Here is a 21,451-nt window from a genome sequence, read left to right on the forward strand (position 1 = left end):
CGAGATCAGGACAAGGTCGGACAGGTTGCCCTGATGCTGGGCCCACTGAAACTTCAGGTCCCACTGCAGAGCCCACATCCGCCACCGTGCGTGATGCACCAGAAGGATGCAGGAGGCCATCAACCCCAGAAGCTGCAGCGTCAACCTGACCGAAACCTGGGATAATGGCCGGAAGATTGGAATCAGAGCCTGTATATCCCGAACTCGCTGTTTGGGCGGGTAAACCCGAAACTGCGCCGAGTCGAGAACCGCTCCGATGAAAAGGAGCTTCTGAGAGGGACACAGGTGTGACTTCGGCACATTGATGGAAAATCCCAGCTGGTGCAGGAGATCCGCCGTAGTCTGGAGGTGGCTGACGACTGTCTGGGGCGAGCCAGCCTTCAACAACCAGTCGACGAGGTAGGGGAAGACTGAGACCCCCAACCTGCGCAGATGAGCTGCGACCACCGCCATCACCTTTGTGAACACCCGTGGGGCTCTGGTAAGGCCGAAGGGGAGCACGGTAAACTGAAAGTGCTCGTGGCCTACCGTGAACCGCAGGTAACGCCGGTGGGCCGGCAGGACGGGGATGTGGAAATACGCGTCCTGCAAGTCCAACGCTACCATCCAGTCTCCTGGGTCTAGGGCAGCTAAGACCTGAGCCAGAGTCAGCATTTTGAACTTCTCCTTCCGGAGGAAGCCGTTGACGTTCTTCAGATCCAAGATAGGGCGTAGCCCCCCTTTGCCCTTCTTGGGTACCAGAAAGTAGTGGGAGTAGCAACCACGTCCTACTTCTGGCCCAGGAATGCGCTCGATGGCCCCCTTGGCCAAGAGGGCCGAAACTTCCTCCTGCAGGAGCCGCAAGTGATCCCGCGATACGCTGTGGTGTTGCGGTGGCATGGCTTGAGGAGTCGTCTCGAAGGGGAGGCAGTAGCCCCTCCGGACGATCTGCAGCACCCACCTGTCCGAAGTGACAGTGCGCCAGTGAGAGTGGTGATGGCGAACCCTGCCTCCCACTGGCGTCACATGGGCCGAAAAGCATGGACTAGGAGGGTTTAGAGGCGGATGCTGCAGGGGAAGGTGTGGACTGACCTCGCCTGTTTCCCCGACCGCCTCCGCAGCGGTTCCCACGGCCGCCGCCGCGCTGGATGGTAGTCTGCGGCGAGTGGCTGGCGGCACGTGTGGGGACACCCCTTCCTTGGCCACGAAAGGAGCGAAAGGAACCCGTTTGCTGGCGCGGGGCCGAGAGGCCCAAGGACTTGGCAGTAGCCCTGGAGTCCTTAAAGCGCTAAAGCGCGTGGTCCGCTTTGTCGCCAAAGAGGCGACGGCCATCGAACGGCATGTCCATCAAAGTGTTCTGGACATCTGCCCAAAAATTGGCAGATCTCAGCCAGATCTCAGCCAGCCAGGCGTGGCGTCTCACCGCCATCGTCGTAGCCATCACTCTGCCTTGCGAGTCGGTGGTGTCCAGCCCACACCTGATCGAATACTTGGCAGCATCCCAGCCCTCCACAAGGGCTTGGCCGAGTTTGGCCCGTACCTCCAACGGGCACTATGGCAGCACCTCCGCCACCGTCTCCCACAGAGAGTGGGTGTAGCGGCCCAAGAGGCATGCGGTGTTGGAAGACCGCAGTCCCAAACTAAGGGAGGAGAATATCTTTTTACCATAATTCTCATACCTCTTGGATTCCCTGTTTGGCGGAGCCGTCGGGAATGCGGTCTGGGAATTAGAGGCATGGATGACCAGACTCTCGGGGGTGGGGTGGGAGGACAGGAAACATGGGTCGCCCGGAGCCGGGCGGTGGCGTCTGGCCACGTTCCTATCTACAGGCGAACCGGTAGCGGGCTTGGACCAAGTGCCCAAAAGAACGTCGGTCAAGGCCTCATTAAAGGGCAGCAGAGGCTCAGCCGAGCATGACTGCGGTTTAAGGACCTCTGTGAGGAGGTTAGTCCTCACGGCCGCGACGGGGAGCTCAAGGCCCAAAGCCTTGGCAGCCCTCGTCAACACCACATCATAGGTAGCCCCCCTCCTCCGAAGCCACGGTGGGAGGAGACAAACCCAGTGTCTGGAGAGGTGTCCAGGCCACTGGCCTCCCCAAGGTCTTCTGCCCAGTCCTCATGAGACTGACACTCCTTGGTCAGAGGGTCCTCAGACCCCTCCCAATCCTCCTCTTCACCCATCTCCTGAGACTCAGGGTTGTAATTGAATGGGTTCGGTTCTTAGAAGTGGAAATCTCCAAACGGCGTCGGGTGCGGCACCCAGCGGCGCCGCTCCGACGTCGGAACCAAAGCAAAGGAGGTATCGGGGGCGGCGCCGCCCGAGGACGACGCCGGAGGTGACACCTGACGGACGGACGCCGGGGGGGGTCGTAAGGTCCACCGGTGACGATCCAGAGCCCGAGGAAGGGCCAGCGGCGTCCCGCGGCACCGGGCCGGAAGGCACCGGCGGCGCCGGAGCCGCTGTTCCTGGCGGCGCCGGGCCCGAAGGCACCGGCGGTGTCGGGATCGCGGGGCCCTGCGGCGCCGGGGTCGAAGCCCCCGGCCAGCGTCCGCTGGGCCCGAAGGCTCCGCGGAGCCCGTCGGAGGAGAAAGGGCCCTCATGGCCATGAGGAAGCGCTCAATCTCCTCCAGCGACGCGTTCTGCCCAGGGACCGGAGGGTGTGGGGCAGGACGAGACGCCCGCGACTCCGAAGGAGCCGCATGGGCGGTGTCACCCGAACCTTCAGCCGCATCGCGCGAGCGTCGGTGGGAGTCAGGAGAGCGATGAAGTCTCTTCGACTTCTTGTGCTTCTTACCTGACGACTTGGACCCGGAGGAGCTGTGACGGCTCCGTTCCCGTGACCTGTCCCTCGACCTCCCGTGAGACCGGGACCTCACTCGGCGCGGGGCCGACTGACGGAGTTCGAGTCGCCTGCAGGACCGCTCCCGCCTGGCTTTCCTCGAGAGGGCCCTACAGTCGGGGCAGGCCTCGTCGTCGTGGTCGACGCCTAGACAAGTTAGGCACAGGCGGTGAGGATCCGTGACCGACATCGTGCGGTCGCACTCCTCACAGTGCTTAAACCCGGGCATCCCTACGGCACCGATCGGAGTCGTTAGACTACGAGAAATTATCAAAAATTGATCCAAAAAGTTAGTCAAAAATTGACTTGGGTCAATCCAGGTCTTTCCATATCTGCGCTGACTGGCGCGGAAAAAAGAAGAACTGACGTCAGCACGCGGAGGCGGCGTCTAAGTACTCCGACGATGTCATCACGGCGCCCACGACGGTGACGACGGACGCGGAGCCGCAGACGACGCCTACCGACGCGCAAGGGTACTGCTACGCAAAAGTTTTCGGATCCAGTCTGACGCCTGGGGATATTCTAAGGTAAGGAATCTATTACTAACGTGTCTCTTTCAGATACAGCCATTTAGTCTTGATAAATTCACTGCAGCATGTCCATTTCTGGTTTCCCTAACACACCTGATAATATTGTGGGTATCGATAACGTCAAACATTTTCGTGCTACAATACGTTGTTTTCCAGAAGGTGTGCGTGTTATTTTATATGACAACTATCCGATGGTTGGGAGGCCTGTCTCATTAAAGAGGATGTTGCTCTAGCATCGTTACCTAGCACTTTGTGGGCTACATCAGATACTGATGTGGGACAAATGGTTATCTCACCAGTACATATTCAAGTAAAGGAAGGTGCTTTGTTGCCTCGATTGCCTCAATATAAATCTCTCGAGAAGGTGAAGAAGCATTGATACACATTGTGCAGGATTTGATTGGAGTGGGGGTTGGGGAAGAAGTCCCCTACAATACCTGTAATAGCCCTAGTCTTCCCATTTTGAAAAAGGACATTGATACTAAGGTTCATAGATTTATCATTGACCTGCGAGAGATCAACAAGATAGTAGTACCTCAATATCCGGTAGTCTCTGACATCACAACACTTCTTACTATGGTTCCTCCTACTGCAACTACATTCAGTTTGATCGATTTGAAGAATGCTTTCTTCTCGATACTTATTCATCCTGACAGGAGTTACTTGTTCGGCTTCACTTTGAATAATCAATCCTTCAGATTCTGTAGAGCTCCACTAGGGTATACAGAGAGTCCTAGCATTCGTAGCCAGGCATTGAAAAGACAGCTTGATTCTTTCCCTGCACCAAAAGGGGTGGCTCTTATTTAATATGTTGAGGACATCTTGATGGCAGCGGATACCCCTGAACAGTGTGAAGAAGGAACACTGTTGTTATAATTTCTTGCATCTCATCATCAAAAGGTCTCTTTGAAGAAATTGCAGTATTGTAGACAGCAGGTTACCTACTTAGGTCACCTCCTGTCTTAAGAGGGACGTGCACTCACACAAGATCGCATCCAAACTATTTTGGGCACGCATGTCCCCTGTACTCAGAAGGATGTGCACTGATAGGCCTTAGTCAAGTCAAGTCAAGTCAAAAGATTTGTATAGCGCGCTACATACCCGGAGGGTCTCAAGGCGCTTGAAGAAGGGTGGGGAATTACTTGTCAAATATCCAAGTTTTAAGTTGTTTTCTGAATGCTAGGTGGTTCTGAGTGAGACGAAGGTGAGTGGGGAGTGAGTTCCAGGTTTTAGCTGCGAGGTAGGAGAAGGATCTACCTCCCATGGTGGTTTTATTGATGCGAGGTACAGTAGCAAGGGCTTGGTTGGAAGATCATAGCTGGCGAGAGGGGGTGTAGAAGGAAAGTCGTGTGTTGAGGCATTCGGGTCCAAGTTCGTAAAGTGCTTTGTGTGCGTGGGTTAGGAGGCGGAAAGTAATCCTCTTATTGACGGGGAGCCAGTGGAGGTTTTTCAGGTGACTAGAGATGTGGTCTTTACGCGGGATGTCTAGTATGAGTCTGGCTGATGCGTTCTGGATGCGTTGGAGTTTTTTCTGGAGTTTTGCGGTGATACCGGCGTATAGGGTGTTTCCGTAGTCCAGGCGGCTTGTAACCAGTGCATGGGTGACTGTTTTTCTGGTTTCGGTGGGGATCCAGCGAAATGTTTTTTTGAGCAGGCGAAGAATGTTGAAGCATGATGATGAAACTGCGTTGACTTGTCTGTTCATAGAGAGTGAGGAGTCCAGGATGACGCCCAGGTTCCGTGCGTGGTCCGTTGGGATGGGTGCTTTTCCAAGGGCCTCTGGCCACCAAGAGTCATTCCAAGCGGAGGGGGAGGTACCTAAGATAAGGACTTCGGTTTTGTCTGAGTTCAGTTTCAGACGGCTGTGCTTCATCCACTCGGCTACTTCTTTCATTCCTTCATGTAGGTTGGTTTTGGCGGTGTTAGGGTCTTTGGTGAGTGATAGGATCAGTTGAGTGTCATCCGCGTAGGAGATGATGTTGAGGTTGTGTTGGCATGTGATGGGCGCGAGGGGGCTCATGTATACGTTGAAGAGGGTGGGACTGAGTGAGGACCCTTGGGGTACGCCGCAGATGACTTCAGTGGCCTCTTGAGTTGAATGGTGGGAGGCGGACTCTCTGGGTTCTTCCGGTGAGGAACGAGGTGATCCATTCCAGTGCTTTTCCTTGGATTCCGATGTTTCTGAGGCGTTGTAGGAGGGTGCTATGGCATAATGTGTCGAAGGCTGCGGAGAGGTCGAGGAGGATGAGGGCGACTGTGTCTCCATTGTCCAGTAGAGTTCGAATGTCGTCTGTTGCTGCGATGAGGACGGTCTCCGTGCTGTGTTTGGCTCGGAAGCCGGACTGTGAGGAGTCGAGGGATTGGTTGCTTTCGAGGAAGGCGGCGAGCTGGTTGTTGACGGCTTTCTCGATGACTTTGGCCGGGAATAGAAGGAGCAGATGGGGCGGTAGTTTTTGAGTTCGGTGGGGTCCGCTGTGGGTTTTTTCAGGAGGGCGCTAAGTTCTGCGTGTTTCCAGCTTTCTGGGAAGGTGGCGGAGTTGAGGGAGCAGTTGATGACGTCTCAGAGGTGTGGTGCTATGATGGAGTCTGCTTTGTTGAAGATGTGGTGAGGGCAGGGGTCTGTGGGGGATCCTGAGTGGATGGAGTTCATCAGGTGGATGGTGTCCTCGGTGGAGATTGGGTTCCAGTCATTAAGGATGTTCAAGGGGGGTGAAGGTCCTGCAGAAGGTTGGGTGGGTTGGTCTCCGGGTCAGTTGTCGAAGCTGTTGTGGATGTCTGCGATTTTGTTGTGGAAGAACGAAGCTAGGGAGTCGCAGAGGGCTTGAGAGGGGGTGATATCATTGGAGTTGGCTGAGGGGTTGGTAAATTCTTTGACGATGTTGAATAGGTCCTTGCTGTTGTGGGCGTTGTTGTCTAGTCGGTCTTTGAATGCGGCTTTCTTGGCAGATCGGATTAGTTGGTGGTGTATGCGGGTGGCGTTTTTGAAGGCGTCTCTGGTGCTGGTGTTTGGGTCTTTTTTCCAGGCCTTCTCGAGGGAGCGACAGAGTTTCTTCGATTTCTTAAGATCATCGTTGAACCAGGAGGCGTTTTTGCTGCCTAGTTTGATTTGACGTTTTTTCAGCGGTGCTAGGATGTCGGCGCTGTTGGATAGCCATTGGGTGAGGTTAATGGCTGCTTGGTCGGGGTTTGAGGAGTGGGCAGGGGGTTTTGAAGAAGTGATGAGGAGATCTGGTCGATGGTGATTTTGTTCCAGTTTCTTCGCAGAGTAGGTTGAGGATGGTTGTGAGTTGTGGTTTTATTGTAGATAAAGTGTACGCAGCTGTGGTCCGTCCAATGGAGAGTAGTGGTGTGACTGAAGGAGACATGTTTGCTGGAGGTGAAGATAGGGTCGAGTGTGTGACCTGCGATGTGGGTGGGCGTAGTGACAAGTTGTTTGAGTCCGAGGTTGGCGAGATTGTCCAGAAGGGAGGTGGCGTTGCTGTCATTGCTCTTTACTGGCGCTGGGCGCGGTCCATGCGCGGACGGGCGTAGACGGGCTTACCTTTGGCGCACCTTCGGCGCGCATGGGGCGCGACCGCTGCGCGTGAACGCTGCGCGTCGGGACATCTGTCATAAATGGGTAGTGGAGGGGGCGGAGGGTGGGAGGGGCAGCAGCTGGGAGGCGGTAGCGGGGAGGAGGGGCGGGCCAGGGAACTGCAACAAACAAAATGGAGGGTCAAAGGGAAAGTGAGGCAGGGGCAGCAAATGGACCAACGCGCCTACTGTCCAGTCAAAGCGCCAGCAAGCACAGAGAGCAAATGTCGCGCTGCAATGCAGAGCGGAGCGAGCGGCGCCAAAGGCAATTCCAGGTCAGTTTCCAAGCACTCTAAAAACGAGCTGCTATACAGGCAAACACAGCGCTATTCAGGAAGCACACAGCGCTAGTCAATTTCCAAGCTCTCTAAAAACGAGCTGCTATGCAGGCAAACACAGCGCTATTCCGGAAGCACACAGCGCTAGTCAGTTTTAAAAGCTCTCGAAAAACGAGCACAGCGCTAGTCAGTTTCAAAAGCTCTCGAAAAACGAGCACAGCGCTAGTCAGTTTCAAAAGCTCTCGAAAAACTAGCACAGCGCTAGTAACGATACCCAAGTGAGACCAGCAGCACCCACAGTGCGTGAGACCAGGGAGAGAGGGAGGAAGCGACCGCTCAGGAACAAGTCCGGGCGGACTTCTTTCGGGAGGCCTAGTACCTAGGCCTCCCGAAATATCTTCTCGCTCGTCTGCAGGTTGTACAAAACTCGGCCGCTAGAGCCATCTTTGGACTACCGCGAAGGGCCCGTGCGTCTGAGTTGCTTGAGAGACTTCATTGGCTTCCGATTGCCAAAAGAGTCACTTTTAAGATCTTGACTCTGGCCTTTAAAGCTCTCCACTCGACCGGCCCGAACTATCTCCGGAAGCGGATGGTTTTCTACGCGCCTAGGAGGCTCTTGAGGTCCGCTATGCAGGCTAAAGCAGCTGTTCCCATTATAAAACGAGCTCGAACTGGAGGTCGCTCCTTCCGGTACTTGGCACCGTGCTGCTGGAACAAGCTTCCGCTTGCTCTGAGATCTACCTCTAACCTGCTCGCTTTTCGTAAAGACCTCAAGACGTGGCTCTTTGCCCAGTAATTTTTCTGCGGCCATGCGGAGGGTGCTGTGTTATGTACTTTACTTCTAAGTTTTCTCTTTGCCAAAGCGCCGGGACACTCCTTGGAGTAGCCGTGCGCTATAAAAGAGCATTTTATAACATAACATAACAACTTCTTTCTGTAGGCAGTGGATCCCTGGCGTTTCCTACATTGTTAAGCCCATGTAAGCCCTTTTGATTAAAGACACTCCAATGCCTTTCCCATGGACTACTGAATGGCAGAATGCTTTTCAGCAGTTACGTCAAGCTCTTTGCTCTGCACTAGTATTAGGAACTCCAGACTACACTAAGGCCTTCACACTCTATGTACACGAGAGGGAAGGTTGTGCTCTCTTGGTTTTAACCCAGATACATGGTGATAAGCAGCGTCCTTGTGCATATTTCTCAACTGGCCTTGGTCCAGTCGCTAGTGCGTTGCCTGGGTGTTTTCGAGGGGTAGCGGTGACAGCTGTGTCCATATGTCAGAGTGAGGGAATAGTCTTGTCACACAGATTGCTTGTATGAGTGCCCCATTCAGCTGACGCCCTTTTGAACCAAACGAAAACACAACATTTGACCAGTGTTCGCTTGACAGGTTATGAATTTACTCTTTTGGCCCCTCACATCACATTGAAAAGATATTCGATCATAGATCCCGCTACACTATTGCCATTTCTAGCTACTCAGCCCCAGTCACTAGAGTCTCATGACTGTATATCACTTACTGACGAACAAACAAAGGGTCGTGTTGACCTACAAGATATGACCCTTTCTAGTGTTGACCGGGAACTGTGGGTTGACGGGTCTTGCTTGAAATTGCCCGCTGGCACGACATCTGCTGCCTATGCAATAACACTTCAGACAGTAGTTGAGACAGCTCGCATCCCACAGAAGTCAGCTCAGGCAACTGAGTTGATAGCGCTAACAAGAGCATGCGAGCTTAGTCCTTATCTGTTTGTTAACATCTACACCGACAGCCAATATGCTTTTGGAGTGGCTCACGATTTTGGGCAGCTTTGGAAGGACAGAGGCTTCTTTACATCACTTGGGACACAAATAGTGCATGGGGAATTAGTACATAATCTCCTTACTGCATTGACATATCCTAAGAAAGTAGCAATTGTCAAGTATAGCGCACACAAGAGAGTGACTGATAAAATAGGACAGGGCAATGCCTTTGTGGATCATACAGCTCGTGAGACTGCAATGCAACGAAGCACTACATCTATGTGCGCAAAAGGTACTGGACATGCAACGATCTGCCTCTGCTGATAAATTAGACCAATGGTCTAAGGAGGGAAAATTGGATGATGAGGGCTGTTTGAGGAATAAAGAAATGACAAAGTGGAGATTGCCCACCGCCTACCTACATCCCATGATTTACATGGCACATGGGCCAGCACATGTTGGAGCATGCTCAATAGCAAAGCTACTTATGCAAGTTTGGGACCATCCATTTACCGGCACAGCTAAAAAGATAGCCCAGTCTTGTTTGATTTGTCTCCAGTATAATCCTGGAAAGGGAACACGAACTCCAACAGGAGGGTTTGACATTCCAACTGCACCTTTTAAGGTTCTGCAAATGGATTACATCCAGCTAGAACACTGTAATAATCTGAGGTATGTCTTAGTGGTGGTCTGTGCCTTTAGAAAATGGATAGAGGCATACGCTACAAAAGATAATACAACTCTTACTACAGCAAAGATGCTCCTAAAGGAGTTTTTCCCCAGATTCGGCGTTTGTCAAATTTTGTGGAGTGACAACGGACCCCATTTTATTGGGGAAGTTGTGGAGTATGTCTTGAAAGGATTGGGGATTAAGCAGAAATGTCATGCATCTTTTCACTTGCAGTCAGCAGGCTTGGTGGAGGGTTGCAACTCCATGTTGAAACTGAAACTTTCCAAAATTCTAGCTTCCACATCTCTGAAATGGCCTGATGCACTGCCCCTAGCTTTGCTCTCCATTAAATCGATACCACATACACGATTTTGCCTCGCACCATATGAGGTGGTTTTCGGGAGGCCAATGAACATTTGGGGGATTCCTAAGCCGCGCCCTATACATTATGTACCTTATGTGTTGATGAGCAACTACTTGTCTCAGTTGACTGACGGCTTGCTTTCGATTCATCAACAGGTTCGAGAAGCTCTTCCTGACAGGTCGCAAGAAAATGGTCATGATCTGTGGCCCGGTGACCAGGTGATGGTGAAGGTATTCCAGAGGTCGAGCAGCCTGGAACCGAGGTGGCGGGGACCTGAACAAGTACTTCTGGCCACTAGAACTGCAGTCCGAGTGACCAATCGGAAGAACTGGGTCCACTCCACCCACTGCAAGAGGGTGCAGTCCGCCTTGGTGGCACCTGCTGCGCTGAAAGATCACCACGACATCCTGGGACACAGAGAGAGGCCAAGCTGCGTCACCTGAGGAAGTCTTCCCAGACCATACGATCCCAGGTACATCTCGCTATCAGCTGCAAACCCAGAAGAGAGACACTTCATCATTGAAAAACACTGTTTGAGTCACTGTCCTGGGTTAGTGAAAGGCTGAGTTACAAAGGGGGGGACTCAACTAGTGATACTCCTCTCAATCTCAGTGAAGAAACCAACGGCTGCAGAGGACCTTAGGGTACCATCTGTTTTGTTTTTCAACATCGAGATGAACATGCCTGTGGATAAGAGATCAACTGCTATGAAAGTCTGTGATTGAAAGACTATGCTTGTTATTGGACTTAATTCCATTGTTATCATCATTGCTATGATCACATGGGTTATAGAGGGAGTAGCTCCTGCTTGAAATCTACTGACTGCTACTACTCCTGTCCCCATTGAGCACCATAACTATAATCCCCATTATCATGAGCAGAAGCATCAACAGTCTTATCTCAACAATACGTTTATTCAAATGTTGCTTCACACCCACAATGTTACCAACATTACCGACTGTTGGAAAAATGGGAGGGAACGCCTTTCATTCCTCTGCCGTTTTCCCACAATGGTTCTAATAGGACCTGGTTTGTACTACTAAGGGCTTCTAACGTTGCTAACATTACTGACGCTGATGTAGGTGGACTGAATGCCCAATTGAACAAAGTGTGTTACACTGATGAGGAAGGCACTCCACAAGCTAAAGAAACTGGAGTATTGTCGAGGAAATTCCTCTGCACGCTATGTTTTCTCTAATACTCGAACAACCAAAGGAAATGGACCTCCTGTTATAGTTGTTACTAGAGCTCGAGCAGACCTTTGTGTGAGCAGTATTGGCAGTATTCCTGTGGGGAAAAGTGACTGTATTATAGTGTTAAATGTTACTGGAAAGAACAATAGTTGTTTTTGGTTAACACATAACACCTATTTTCTCTGTGAAAGTAAAGGTTATTACCACCTACCTATTGGATGGTAAGGTAGCTGCTACATGTCCTTTTTGCTACCACCTGGGTTTTTGCCTCCTGCATCCTACCACAAAGACTATAAACTGTATAATGACATTTCTAAGACCCGATATAAGAGGACAATAAATCATGAGGAGGTGGATCAAACTGATACTGCACTGCAACAGTACGTTGACTTTAATTTGGGGCTATTCTTCTATGTTGGTGCAGACTTAAACAGCAGAAAGTTCAGGTGCTGGACATGTGTTGTAGAGGCTGCAACCAATCAGACAGCCATGGCACTTGAAATTCTCACGGAAGAACTACAAAATGCGAGAATTGTGACACTCCAAAAGAGTATAGTCCTTGACGTCATCCTGGCCGATCGTGGTGGAGCATGCTGCATCATTGGGAGCAGTTGCTGAGTATATCTCCCTGACCACGCCCCTTCAGTTTTTGAGGCGATTACTAAAATGTACAAAATAGCCACTGAAATCCTTCAGGATTCAGGAACATGGACTTTGACTGGATGGCTAAGAATAATGTTTACTGTCTGGGGCTGGAATTTATTGTCAGCTCTATGTATATTTGTTACAATCCTTTTTTCCTGCTGTCTCTGTATACAATGTGGCCCAATTCTCTGTTCCCTATGTGTTTCTACTTGTACCTCATGTAGACCACTTAAACAAAATGTTCAGAATGTAAATGCCCGACAAGCAACTGACCAAGAAACAAGAGAGCTAATGTTAGTAGATATAAGTGATAACTTTCATGTTTCTTCTACTGCACAGCGAAAGTCTTCAGCTAATGCTAGAAGGGCCGCCTGTGGAAATCACAGAAATTGCCGTTAGCATAACCGTAAGCCATTTTAGTTGGGCATCCATTTTGTTAAGCCATGTGATTCGGTCGTCTTCACTGTTGCCTGCCTTTCTATTCTGCTTGAGTCTTCAGCTTTAGTTAACTCCTTCTATTCTAAGCCAGAGCAGTGTATGAGCTCAGAAAGGCCTGTAGCTGCTAGAATGCACCTGTTTTAGAATGTAACTGTCAGGCTATTCCAACTGAAGTAAGCAGTTCTGTTTCCCCTTCCACTTTGCTGACCAAGTGATATCTGTCTGCCCATGTTAGTCAATAGCTACTCCTGTGTATGCCTGGACCTTCTATTTGAGTCTCCATGTTTACTCAGCAACAAACAGGGTATAAAAGATCCTTGGTTTCTGTATTCCTTGTACTACCTCCTACAATGCCCAAGTGTGTTGTATTGATGTAGTCCCACTCATGTGTGATTAATAAACTTGTTATTTGATATTCCAGCTTCTGTGCCAATCTCTATTTTGTTGGTTTAAGGACCAGTGGGCAGATAAGGGTGCACCCCTGCACTGGTGAGGCCCTAAAAAGGCTAATTTCCACACTTGGTTCGACTGGTTTCGCACCTGCAGACAACGATAGACCTTTTGGAGTCTTTGGGGTTGTAATAAACGAGAAATCAATTCACGCCCCATCTCAGAAAATAGAATTCCTGAGTTTCTTGGTAAAGTCAGTTGAGGCGTCCCTCAGCCTTCCCCTCTCAAGTTGGCAAAGATTCACCATGAGTTACGGAGAACCATCTCCAAATCTCACGTTTCCCTCCGTCATCTGGCAAGGATAGTGGGTCTTCTTTTATCCGCCTTACAGGCGATCTTTCCTGGTCCCCTTCATTACAGGGCCCTCCAACGTTTGAAGATCGAGCATCTCAGGAAGGGATTTTGGTATTCACAAATAGTTCCTTTGTCTCCTGAGGCCATCGAGGAAATGAACTGGTGGCTGGTCCACATGGAAAGGCAGGGCAATATTGAGCTCTCAACCAGACCTGGTGATCGAATTGGACGCTAGCGGCTCCGGATGGGGCGCACAATGTGGGGAGTTCTCCACGGGCGGAAAATGGTCCTCCACTGAACGATCTCTGCACATAAATTGTCTTGAGTTGATGGCAGGGTCGTTCGCTATCCGTTGCTGGACAAAAGAGAAAGTGAAATGCTCGGTCCTTCTCAAAATGGACAACGTGGTTGCAGTGTGCTATGACAATCACCTAGGAGGGATGCGGTCAAAGACTTTGTCAGTTCTGGCCAGCACCCTGTGGGAATATTGTTTAGACAACAAGATATCCTTGTCAGAGGAGCATCTCCTGGGGAGCTCCAACCAAGTGGCAGACTGGCACTCTCCCCACTGGAGAGATTCCAGCCTTTGGAAACTGGATCCTCAAATCTTCCGGCTGATCCAGGACAGGTGGGGTCCTTTCGCCATAGACCTCTTTGCATCCCGTTTGGATTTCCAACTCAACAGATATTGTAGTTAGAGGCCGGATCTTCATGCAACAGCCATGGATGCCTTCTTCCAGAATTGGAGCATGAGCAGTCCTATGTCTTTCACCCGTTCGCAATGATCACGAGACTCACAGCTCAGGTGCGCAGGCAGGGGGCAGAGGTAGGGGTAATCACGCTGATTTGGAGATAGCAAGCTTTGTTTCCAGAGATGATAGAACCTTCTTGGGATTTTCCAATCCCTCTACCCCGGTTTCCCGATCTCCTCGGGGATCCCCAGAACAATCCTCACCCGGTGGTCCTAGCGGGGTCTCTCTGCCTCATAGCCTGGAGGATTACAGGGGTTGTTGGAAAGTTCCAGGCATTTCAACAGCAGCTTCCTCCTTATTCGTAAAGGCCTGGGCAGACAATACCAATGGCTCAGCACGGTCAAGATGGTTGTGTTGGTGTCTCCAACTCGAGGTTGATCCCTTGGGGGCGGACATTGTCCAGGTGGTAAATTTTCTAGAGGTCTTGGCATCCCAGGGTTTCGCGCACCGGTCTATTAACACCTACAGATCAGCCACCTCCCGGTGGATGGACATCGGGTGGGGGAGCACCCGTTCGTCATGAAGTTGATGTGGGGTATCAGGCTCTTGGTTCACCCTAAACCCAGATACACCTCTCTTTGGGACGTTAACAAGGTTCTTCTCCTCTTACATCTTGGCCCTGTAATTATTACCTTTATAGGAAACAATTGTCTGCAAAGTTGGCGATGTTGCTGTGTTTGTTATCTTGACAACGTGTTTCGGATGTCAGATCCCTGGACATAACAGGTCGAGTCTTCACCCGACAAGGGGTAACCTTTCTTCTTTCTAGTAGAACGAATAGTGGCTCTAGACTGGTTTCCTACCCATCTTTGAGGCAATCCCCTAAACTGTGTGTGGCTTGCACTATTAAGGCATATTAATGTATGACAGACCAGCTCCGTCCACACGGAGAAAATCAATTGTTAATTGCCCTCACACAACCCCACAAAGTGGCTTCGTCCCCTACGATTGCCAGATGGATCAGGTGGGTCATGCAAGAAGCTGAAATTGATACCCCCAGATTTGGGGCCCACTCAGTGAGAGGGGCTATGGCTTCTAAAGCTTTCTGCCTTGGTGCTCGCCTAGAGGATATTCTCAAGGCAGCTGACTGGTCGAATGATTCCACCTTAAAGACCTTCAATTTTAAAACAGTTCCCTCACTGGCAAGCATGGTGGAGGATAAGGTTTGAATTATCCTAATCCTTGCCTCTGTGTCCTGTGTCCTGCCATAAAATGAGAAATGTCCAAAGGGGCAGAATCCAACAAACAGGAGTGACCATATTGGAGGATTACAGCAGTCGCAGGAAGAAAGAGGAGGCTAGAGAGGCTTCACAGGACATTATACAGTGGGCTATATCCTGATTGGTGTGTTATTGTTTTTTCCCTATGGTTGATGGAAATGGAGTTTTTGTTCACAGTTAGCCTTATGAAATGGCTGCTGGAGCTTGATTACTGTTTTAAAGGGAAGGAAGTATAAGCCTTATCTTTGCCTTCATGCCCTTAATAGAATTGGAAACTTTCCTTTACGATAGCTAGGAAATTTCTCATTATCCCATATAGGACAGTAGGGTGAACAAAGACAGCTTCTACTGACAAGCTTCCATGGTGTAAACCAGAGACAATATGTCGGGACGAAAGGCAGCTGACACTTTGGGCATAGTGAAGATGGCCGAAACACGTTGATATTAGCATAGGATAATAGGATTAAAAACAAAGGTAGATGATTAACATTGGTTACCAATTACCCTATCAGAACATCCAATAGATTTAGGATATTTCTAGATAGATTTAACAGTTCATTTATGTTACCTCTGGTTTTGTTGTGTGGAGTGTACACTCCACAAATAATAATTAAAAAACCCTCGCTCCCACTCACAGTGGTAGAGCCCACCTTGGACTCTAAGGGGTTCAGGGTGTGAGAAGCTCAATGATGAAGCATGTCACATTTCTATGTGAGTGAGGGCCATGCAATTCCCAGGGATAAGTCTGTTTGCTAGAAATGGTAGGTCGCTCCACCCACCCGCTGCAGCTACACCAGCACCAGCCCTTGTGCCTGACCCCTGCTGCCCACTCCTGGGCGCTGTTTTTTTCTTTCCCTCGCCCCCCGCCCACAGCCCGCTTTCCCGCCGCTGCTGCCCCTGCGGCCCGACCCCTGCGCCCATTGGCTAAACCCCTGCCTCCCGCCTCCCAGCTACTCCTCCCTCCCAGCTCCCTTTAAATGGAGGCAGCTGCGCTGGTGCGCCTAAGGCAAGCCCGTCTGCGTCCATCTGCGCCTGGACCGCGCCCAGGGCCTGAACCCCGGGACCCCGCGAACGCCAAGACACCAGATTTTGCTACGACGCCAGCAGCCTCCACGCACTCAACGCTGGCCGAAACCACACCTGCTTCCAGGCCGCCCCGAAACGGACCCACGGACCCTTCTCCTGCCGCACCTGCAGCTTCACCTGCGACAGAACCACCAAACCTCCAAGGACTGGACCCAACCACCTTTGCTGCATACTTCTCAACATCCGCAATGCACGCAAACACGCCTGCGAGCTCTGGGATCTGCTCGACACCTCCGCCCCAGACGTGGCCTTCCTGACCGAGACCTGGTGAAACGACTCCTCGGCGCCCGACATCGCCATACCCATCCCGGACGGCTACGAGACCATCCGCAGTGATCACGTCAACGGAACCGGAGGAGGGATAGCCATCATCCACAAGTCTATCCTCAAGGTCACCACCCACGCAGACGACACCCTCAACGCCGCCGAACACCTGCACTTCCGGCTCCACACCGACCCCACCACCACCCTCAGAGGAACACTCATCTGCAGACCCACCGAACCCCAGGCTCAGTTCAGCAACTCCATCGCCGACCTCGCCAGCACCCACGCACTCGCCTCCACGGACTACATCCACCTCAGCTATGAGGTCCTGATGAGAACTCCCCACTAAATATGAGTTCAAAACGCATAGACCGCTATTACTGCACCATAAGATCTTCAAAACTCATATTCCAATTTAAAAAAAGTTGTTTTGAACAGAAATACTGTTATCTATGGTGATGACTAAATGTATTAATGTAAATTGAATTGTATATAAAGTTTGACAGTTGGGTATGTGTGAGAGTGTGAGAATGTATACTGGATTGTTGATCAACAGAGGATGAAAGTAGAGTATGAATTCGTGTTAGTTTTTATCATAAATTTGTTCTTTTTGTGTGTATTGTTGTAGCTCATCAATGTCTAATCGATTAATCAGAACCAACAAATGAATTGAAAATGTATTAATAAAAAGTGATTGATTCAGATTGAACTATAAGTCTTGCCCGCACATTGAGTTTAATTCCAATGTCGAAAAAATAGAGGTGATGTACTGAGGTTACAGTATTGGCAGTTATTCAGTTTTGTTGTTAAACAGAGGCTTGGCCTTACTGTGGGGAGCCCACACCCAGTGTTATTTTCTACTGGAATCCAAGAGAAGGCTCTAGACTGGACCACGTCCTCCCTCTCCGGCAGAACCCCGAGCGTCCGCCTCCTACCCTTCCGATTCGAAGCCAACGAAATCATCTGCTGCATCCCCCAGGGTTCATCCCTCAGCCAGACACTATTCAACATCTACATGGCCCCCTCGCACAAGTGGCCCGACATCACGACCTCAACATCATCTCTTACGCTGACGGCACCCAGCTCATCCTCTCCCTCACCAAGGACCCACACACCGCCAAACACAACCTCCACGAGGGAATGAAGGCTGTCGCCGACTGGATGAGGAGCAGACGTCTGAAGCTGAACTCGGACAAGACGGAGGTATTTATCCTCGGACCCACCCCCTCAGCCTGGGACAACTCCTGGCGGCCAACCACACCGGGAGCAGCACCAACACCCACCGATCATGCACGCAACCTAGGATTCATCCTCAACTCCTCTCTCTCCATGTCTAAACAGGTCAACGCCGTCTCCTCCTCCTGCTACAACACCCTCCGCATGCTCAGCAGGATCTACAAGTGGATACTGACCGAAACAAGAAGAACGGTGACACAGACCCTCGTCAGCAGCAGACTGGACTACGGCAAAGTACTCTACACAGAAATCCCAGCCAAACACCTACCTCGACTACAACGCATTCAAAACGTCTCCGCCCAACTGATAGTCAACGTCCCCTGCTGCAGCCACATCACCCCCCACCTGAGAGACCTACACTGGCTCCCCATCGACAAGAGGATCACCTTCAAGCTCCTCACCCACACACACAAAGCACTCCACAACGCCGGACCAGCCTAGCTGAACAGCAGACTCAGCTTGTACACCCCCCACCAGCCAGCTCCGCTCCGCCAGCCTCGCCGTTTTCCCCAGCATCCAACAAATGACCTCCGGCGGCAGATCCTTCTCCTACCTCGCCGCCAAGACCTGGAATACCCTCCCTACCCACATACGGCAGACCCAAGACCTACTCACCTTCAGAAGACTCCTCAAGACCTGGCTCTTCGAGCAGCACCCCCCTCCCCACAGCGCCTTGAGACCCTCACATGTATGTAGTGCACTCTACAAGTACTATGATTGATTGATTGATTGACTGATTGAAAGGAGACCAAAAATATCTGGAATTTGTTGAGGTGTATTTGGATATATTGGGAGGCGGAAGGTCCAGATATAGATCCTCTCACCCCTCTATTGGGTATATGCATCGTCAGACATCTCGCCAAACGTTGTCTCCAGCCAAACTGATGCAACATTACAGCTATACCCACAGACCGATCAATGCCATCTGCAGTTAAGGCAACACTTTTGGATCTGTGTGGATATATCCAGGGTGTTACTCGCCAGATCATATGATGCAGCAGGCTGACATCTGTAAGTTTAACCAGACCCATAAGGCATGGACCTATCAACCTAAAAGACATACAGAGGAACAAATGTGTTGATGCAAAAACTTTGCAACCCAAAGCCATAGGGAATGCACCGAGATTCTGCTTTGATGATGATGCTTGAACACATAGTCTTCAATGGTGGGTGGGAAGGAAAAAGTGAGGTTTACTCAAAGCATGTCTATGGGTGTGGCAGTGTGTGTGAACTGCTGGGCTCGAAATGTTTTATCTTGTGCGGCCTTGGCCAGGTTCAGGGCGGCCTCGTTAAACTGAACCTAAGAATCTGCCTTTGTCGGTGAAGGTTGCAAGATTTCCATCAGAATGTTAGATTCTACTTCTGCAGAATGCAAGGTCAGATATAACAGTTTTACCACCTTTCAAACAACTTGTAAAAGATTAAGTATTCAACGAAGCAGGGCCAGAGGGGTAGGAACATTCACCTTCTGATGAGGTATCTAGGCTATTGGCATTTTGTAAGTCAGAGCAAAGGCCAGCATCAGTATTGTAGGGAGGTAAGAGGTGATCAGTCTCTATGATACTCTGTCCACGCCACAGTTTTTTATCCTCCATTACCAAGGCATCTGAAACTGAAAAAAAAATCTTCAGCAACAGATTAAACCTTTGGGCCCCGGCATGTGTACACTCTAAAATTACCCATGAACTTATCCTTTACTACATGGATGATGCTTTCTCCTACAGACACCTTGGACAGTGTTGGAGTCAGCTCCTAGGATGGCATCACCTTTGACTTCATAATCAGCACGGAAAAAGGGTCAGAGCAAATGGGGGACGGCACCCTAAAGGGTTCAATGTCACCATAAGCACCCAGTCCACACCTTATGGAGTAAAGCGTGGTCTGACACCAAGCCCTTTGGAAGAGACCCCCCACCTCTTTTTTGAGGATTAGCCCAGAGGGTTGCAGAGCGGTCTTAAAAGGATCCAGCATCGCTAGCCAGAAGACACTGAGATGTGTAAGGCCACCCAACGGACTGGGAAGCTTCAGTCTCACCTTTTTAGGTACAAGGAGGGTGAGGTCACTTGAACATCAAGCATCGAGGAAGAGTGTGGCACTGGAGAACAGCGTTGAGACATCAAATGGCCCCCAGAAACAAGACCACTTTCTCGAAGAACAAGATAACTTCCTACTGGGATTTATTGGGAGGGAAATCTCTTAGGGTAATGTTCGATGGAAGACAACTACCTTTGGAAGAGAAAGTCCACTGTGTAGGCTCACTGTGGGCCTTCACCAAAATAATTTGGTCTCTAGCTCCCTCAAGGCTTTCCGGTGCATGGATCGCAATAGTTGCAAAATGAGGCACAATATCCCCAGATAGTCACTGTGGGGGTTTGAAAGGAACATTTTCTTGTGGCACTGGCTGTAAGACTTAATCCCTTTGTTGAGACACTTATTCTAGTTGTTATTGAATGCTGAGGAATTTGCCAGGGAAACAAAAAGAAAGCTGAGAACTGTGTTGGTAAGGTACTGAAAAACAGGAACGGACGCCGGTGTGATGTTAGGCGCATAAAGTACTCCAATTACATCATGTCTGGAGGTGGTTAAGCAGCTGCAGCGTTGTGGTGACACTGGGGAGTCAATGCTATGGAAAATGTTTTACAGGCAAGTCTGAAGCCTGGGAGAAGTATTCATAATGCCAGGAATCTGCAGGAAGATGCATCCATCAGAAATGATGAGTTTGAGGCTCACTGGTACACATAACCAGCACCGTTGATAAGTCACACAGCATGCAGTATTTTGATTCACAGGGAACCGGTGTATAAATATATTCCTTGCTGGTCTTTTTTAAAGAATATTTGAATAGTACAAAAAACAAAGATTAAGATAAACTCATTTGTGGATGAAAGATACCATGATGTAATCAGCAATATGTAATCATTAAACTGTCAATTTCAAAATGTAAACAAAAATGATACTTACTCTGACTGGTTTAAACAAAATAAATTCAGTATCTTTATTGGCGAGATACAATGACATACTTCGTAAGGTCAGAGGCAGTTTTGTTTTGATTGTCTTATAAGTAGAATTCACGATGTCGCTGATTTTTGCTGCAATAAATGAATTTGAAAATAAATGAGTTCCAGATTTTATTATTACACATTTAAATATATTAAATTAATGCATGAATCTAAAGTTAATCAGGGGACTTAAAAGCTTTGCAATGTTCTTTCCTTTACCCTCGCAGAGGGGTTCTTTTGTATTCCCAAAAGCTATAACATGCTTGCTTGACCTAGAGAAGAAATGTCCCCCTGACAGGAAAAAGGCTGTGCATATGCCATAAAATTCCTGATCATCATTTTTAAAGCTCATAGCTCTAATCATTCCAATATAGGTTATTTGAGGGAGCACTGACAAAACCAAATTTGAGAAAGGTTAGCCTTAAAATCTTTAACTTAACTATTTTTTATTCTTTTTTCTAGAATACAAATGTAACAAATCAGAAAATACAGAATAATGCCAGGTGAAGTGAAACAGAGTGACTACTTCTAGTAAAATATCTTCAACCAAAAAGAGAAAACTCCAAAATCCAACTTATACTAGATCAAGAAAAGAAAGACCAAATTCAAACACCCAGGGAAGTATTCAACACTTTCTAGGATCTCAATTAATATTTTACCACAGTCGTATATAACATGATACCTGTAAAGGTCTCTGAGACTTGATGTTACTACAACAGAAGATGAACTTACCAGTAGTATCAAAGCACTAAAATAAAGGAATTTTTCTGACACAGATGTTTTGAGGTCAGAATTTTACCAATGCTTGCAACAAATGTTGATACCACAACTCACCTTATGTCTTAGCACTTTTAGAACATTCAACCAATGCAAGGGTGCGTCCGGGAAGCCACTTTTT

The 21,451-nt window shown here is 49.5% G+C and overlaps 1 protein-coding gene across 1 annotated transcript in view; it reads right to left on the minus strand.

Annotated features, from left to right (window-relative positions):
* COG3 (component of oligomeric golgi complex 3) overlaps positions 1-21,451 on the minus strand; it is a 139,215-nt gene that overhangs the window by 69,002 nt on the left and 48,762 nt on the right. The window contains exon 6 of the mRNA XM_086936236.1: positions 20,516-20,643. Within this exon, the coding sequence (XP_086792362.1) occupies positions 20,516-20,643 (128 nt within the window). The remainder of the gene's footprint in view (positions 1-20,515; positions 20,644-21,451) is intronic.

This window comes from Lissotriton vulgaris, chromosome 8 (genome assembly GCF_964263255.1).
Source record: "Lissotriton vulgaris chromosome 8, aLisVul1.2, whole genome shotgun sequence".
In the NCBI taxonomy this organism is placed as follows: Eukaryota; Metazoa; Chordata; class Amphibia; order Caudata; family Salamandridae; genus Lissotriton; species Lissotriton vulgaris.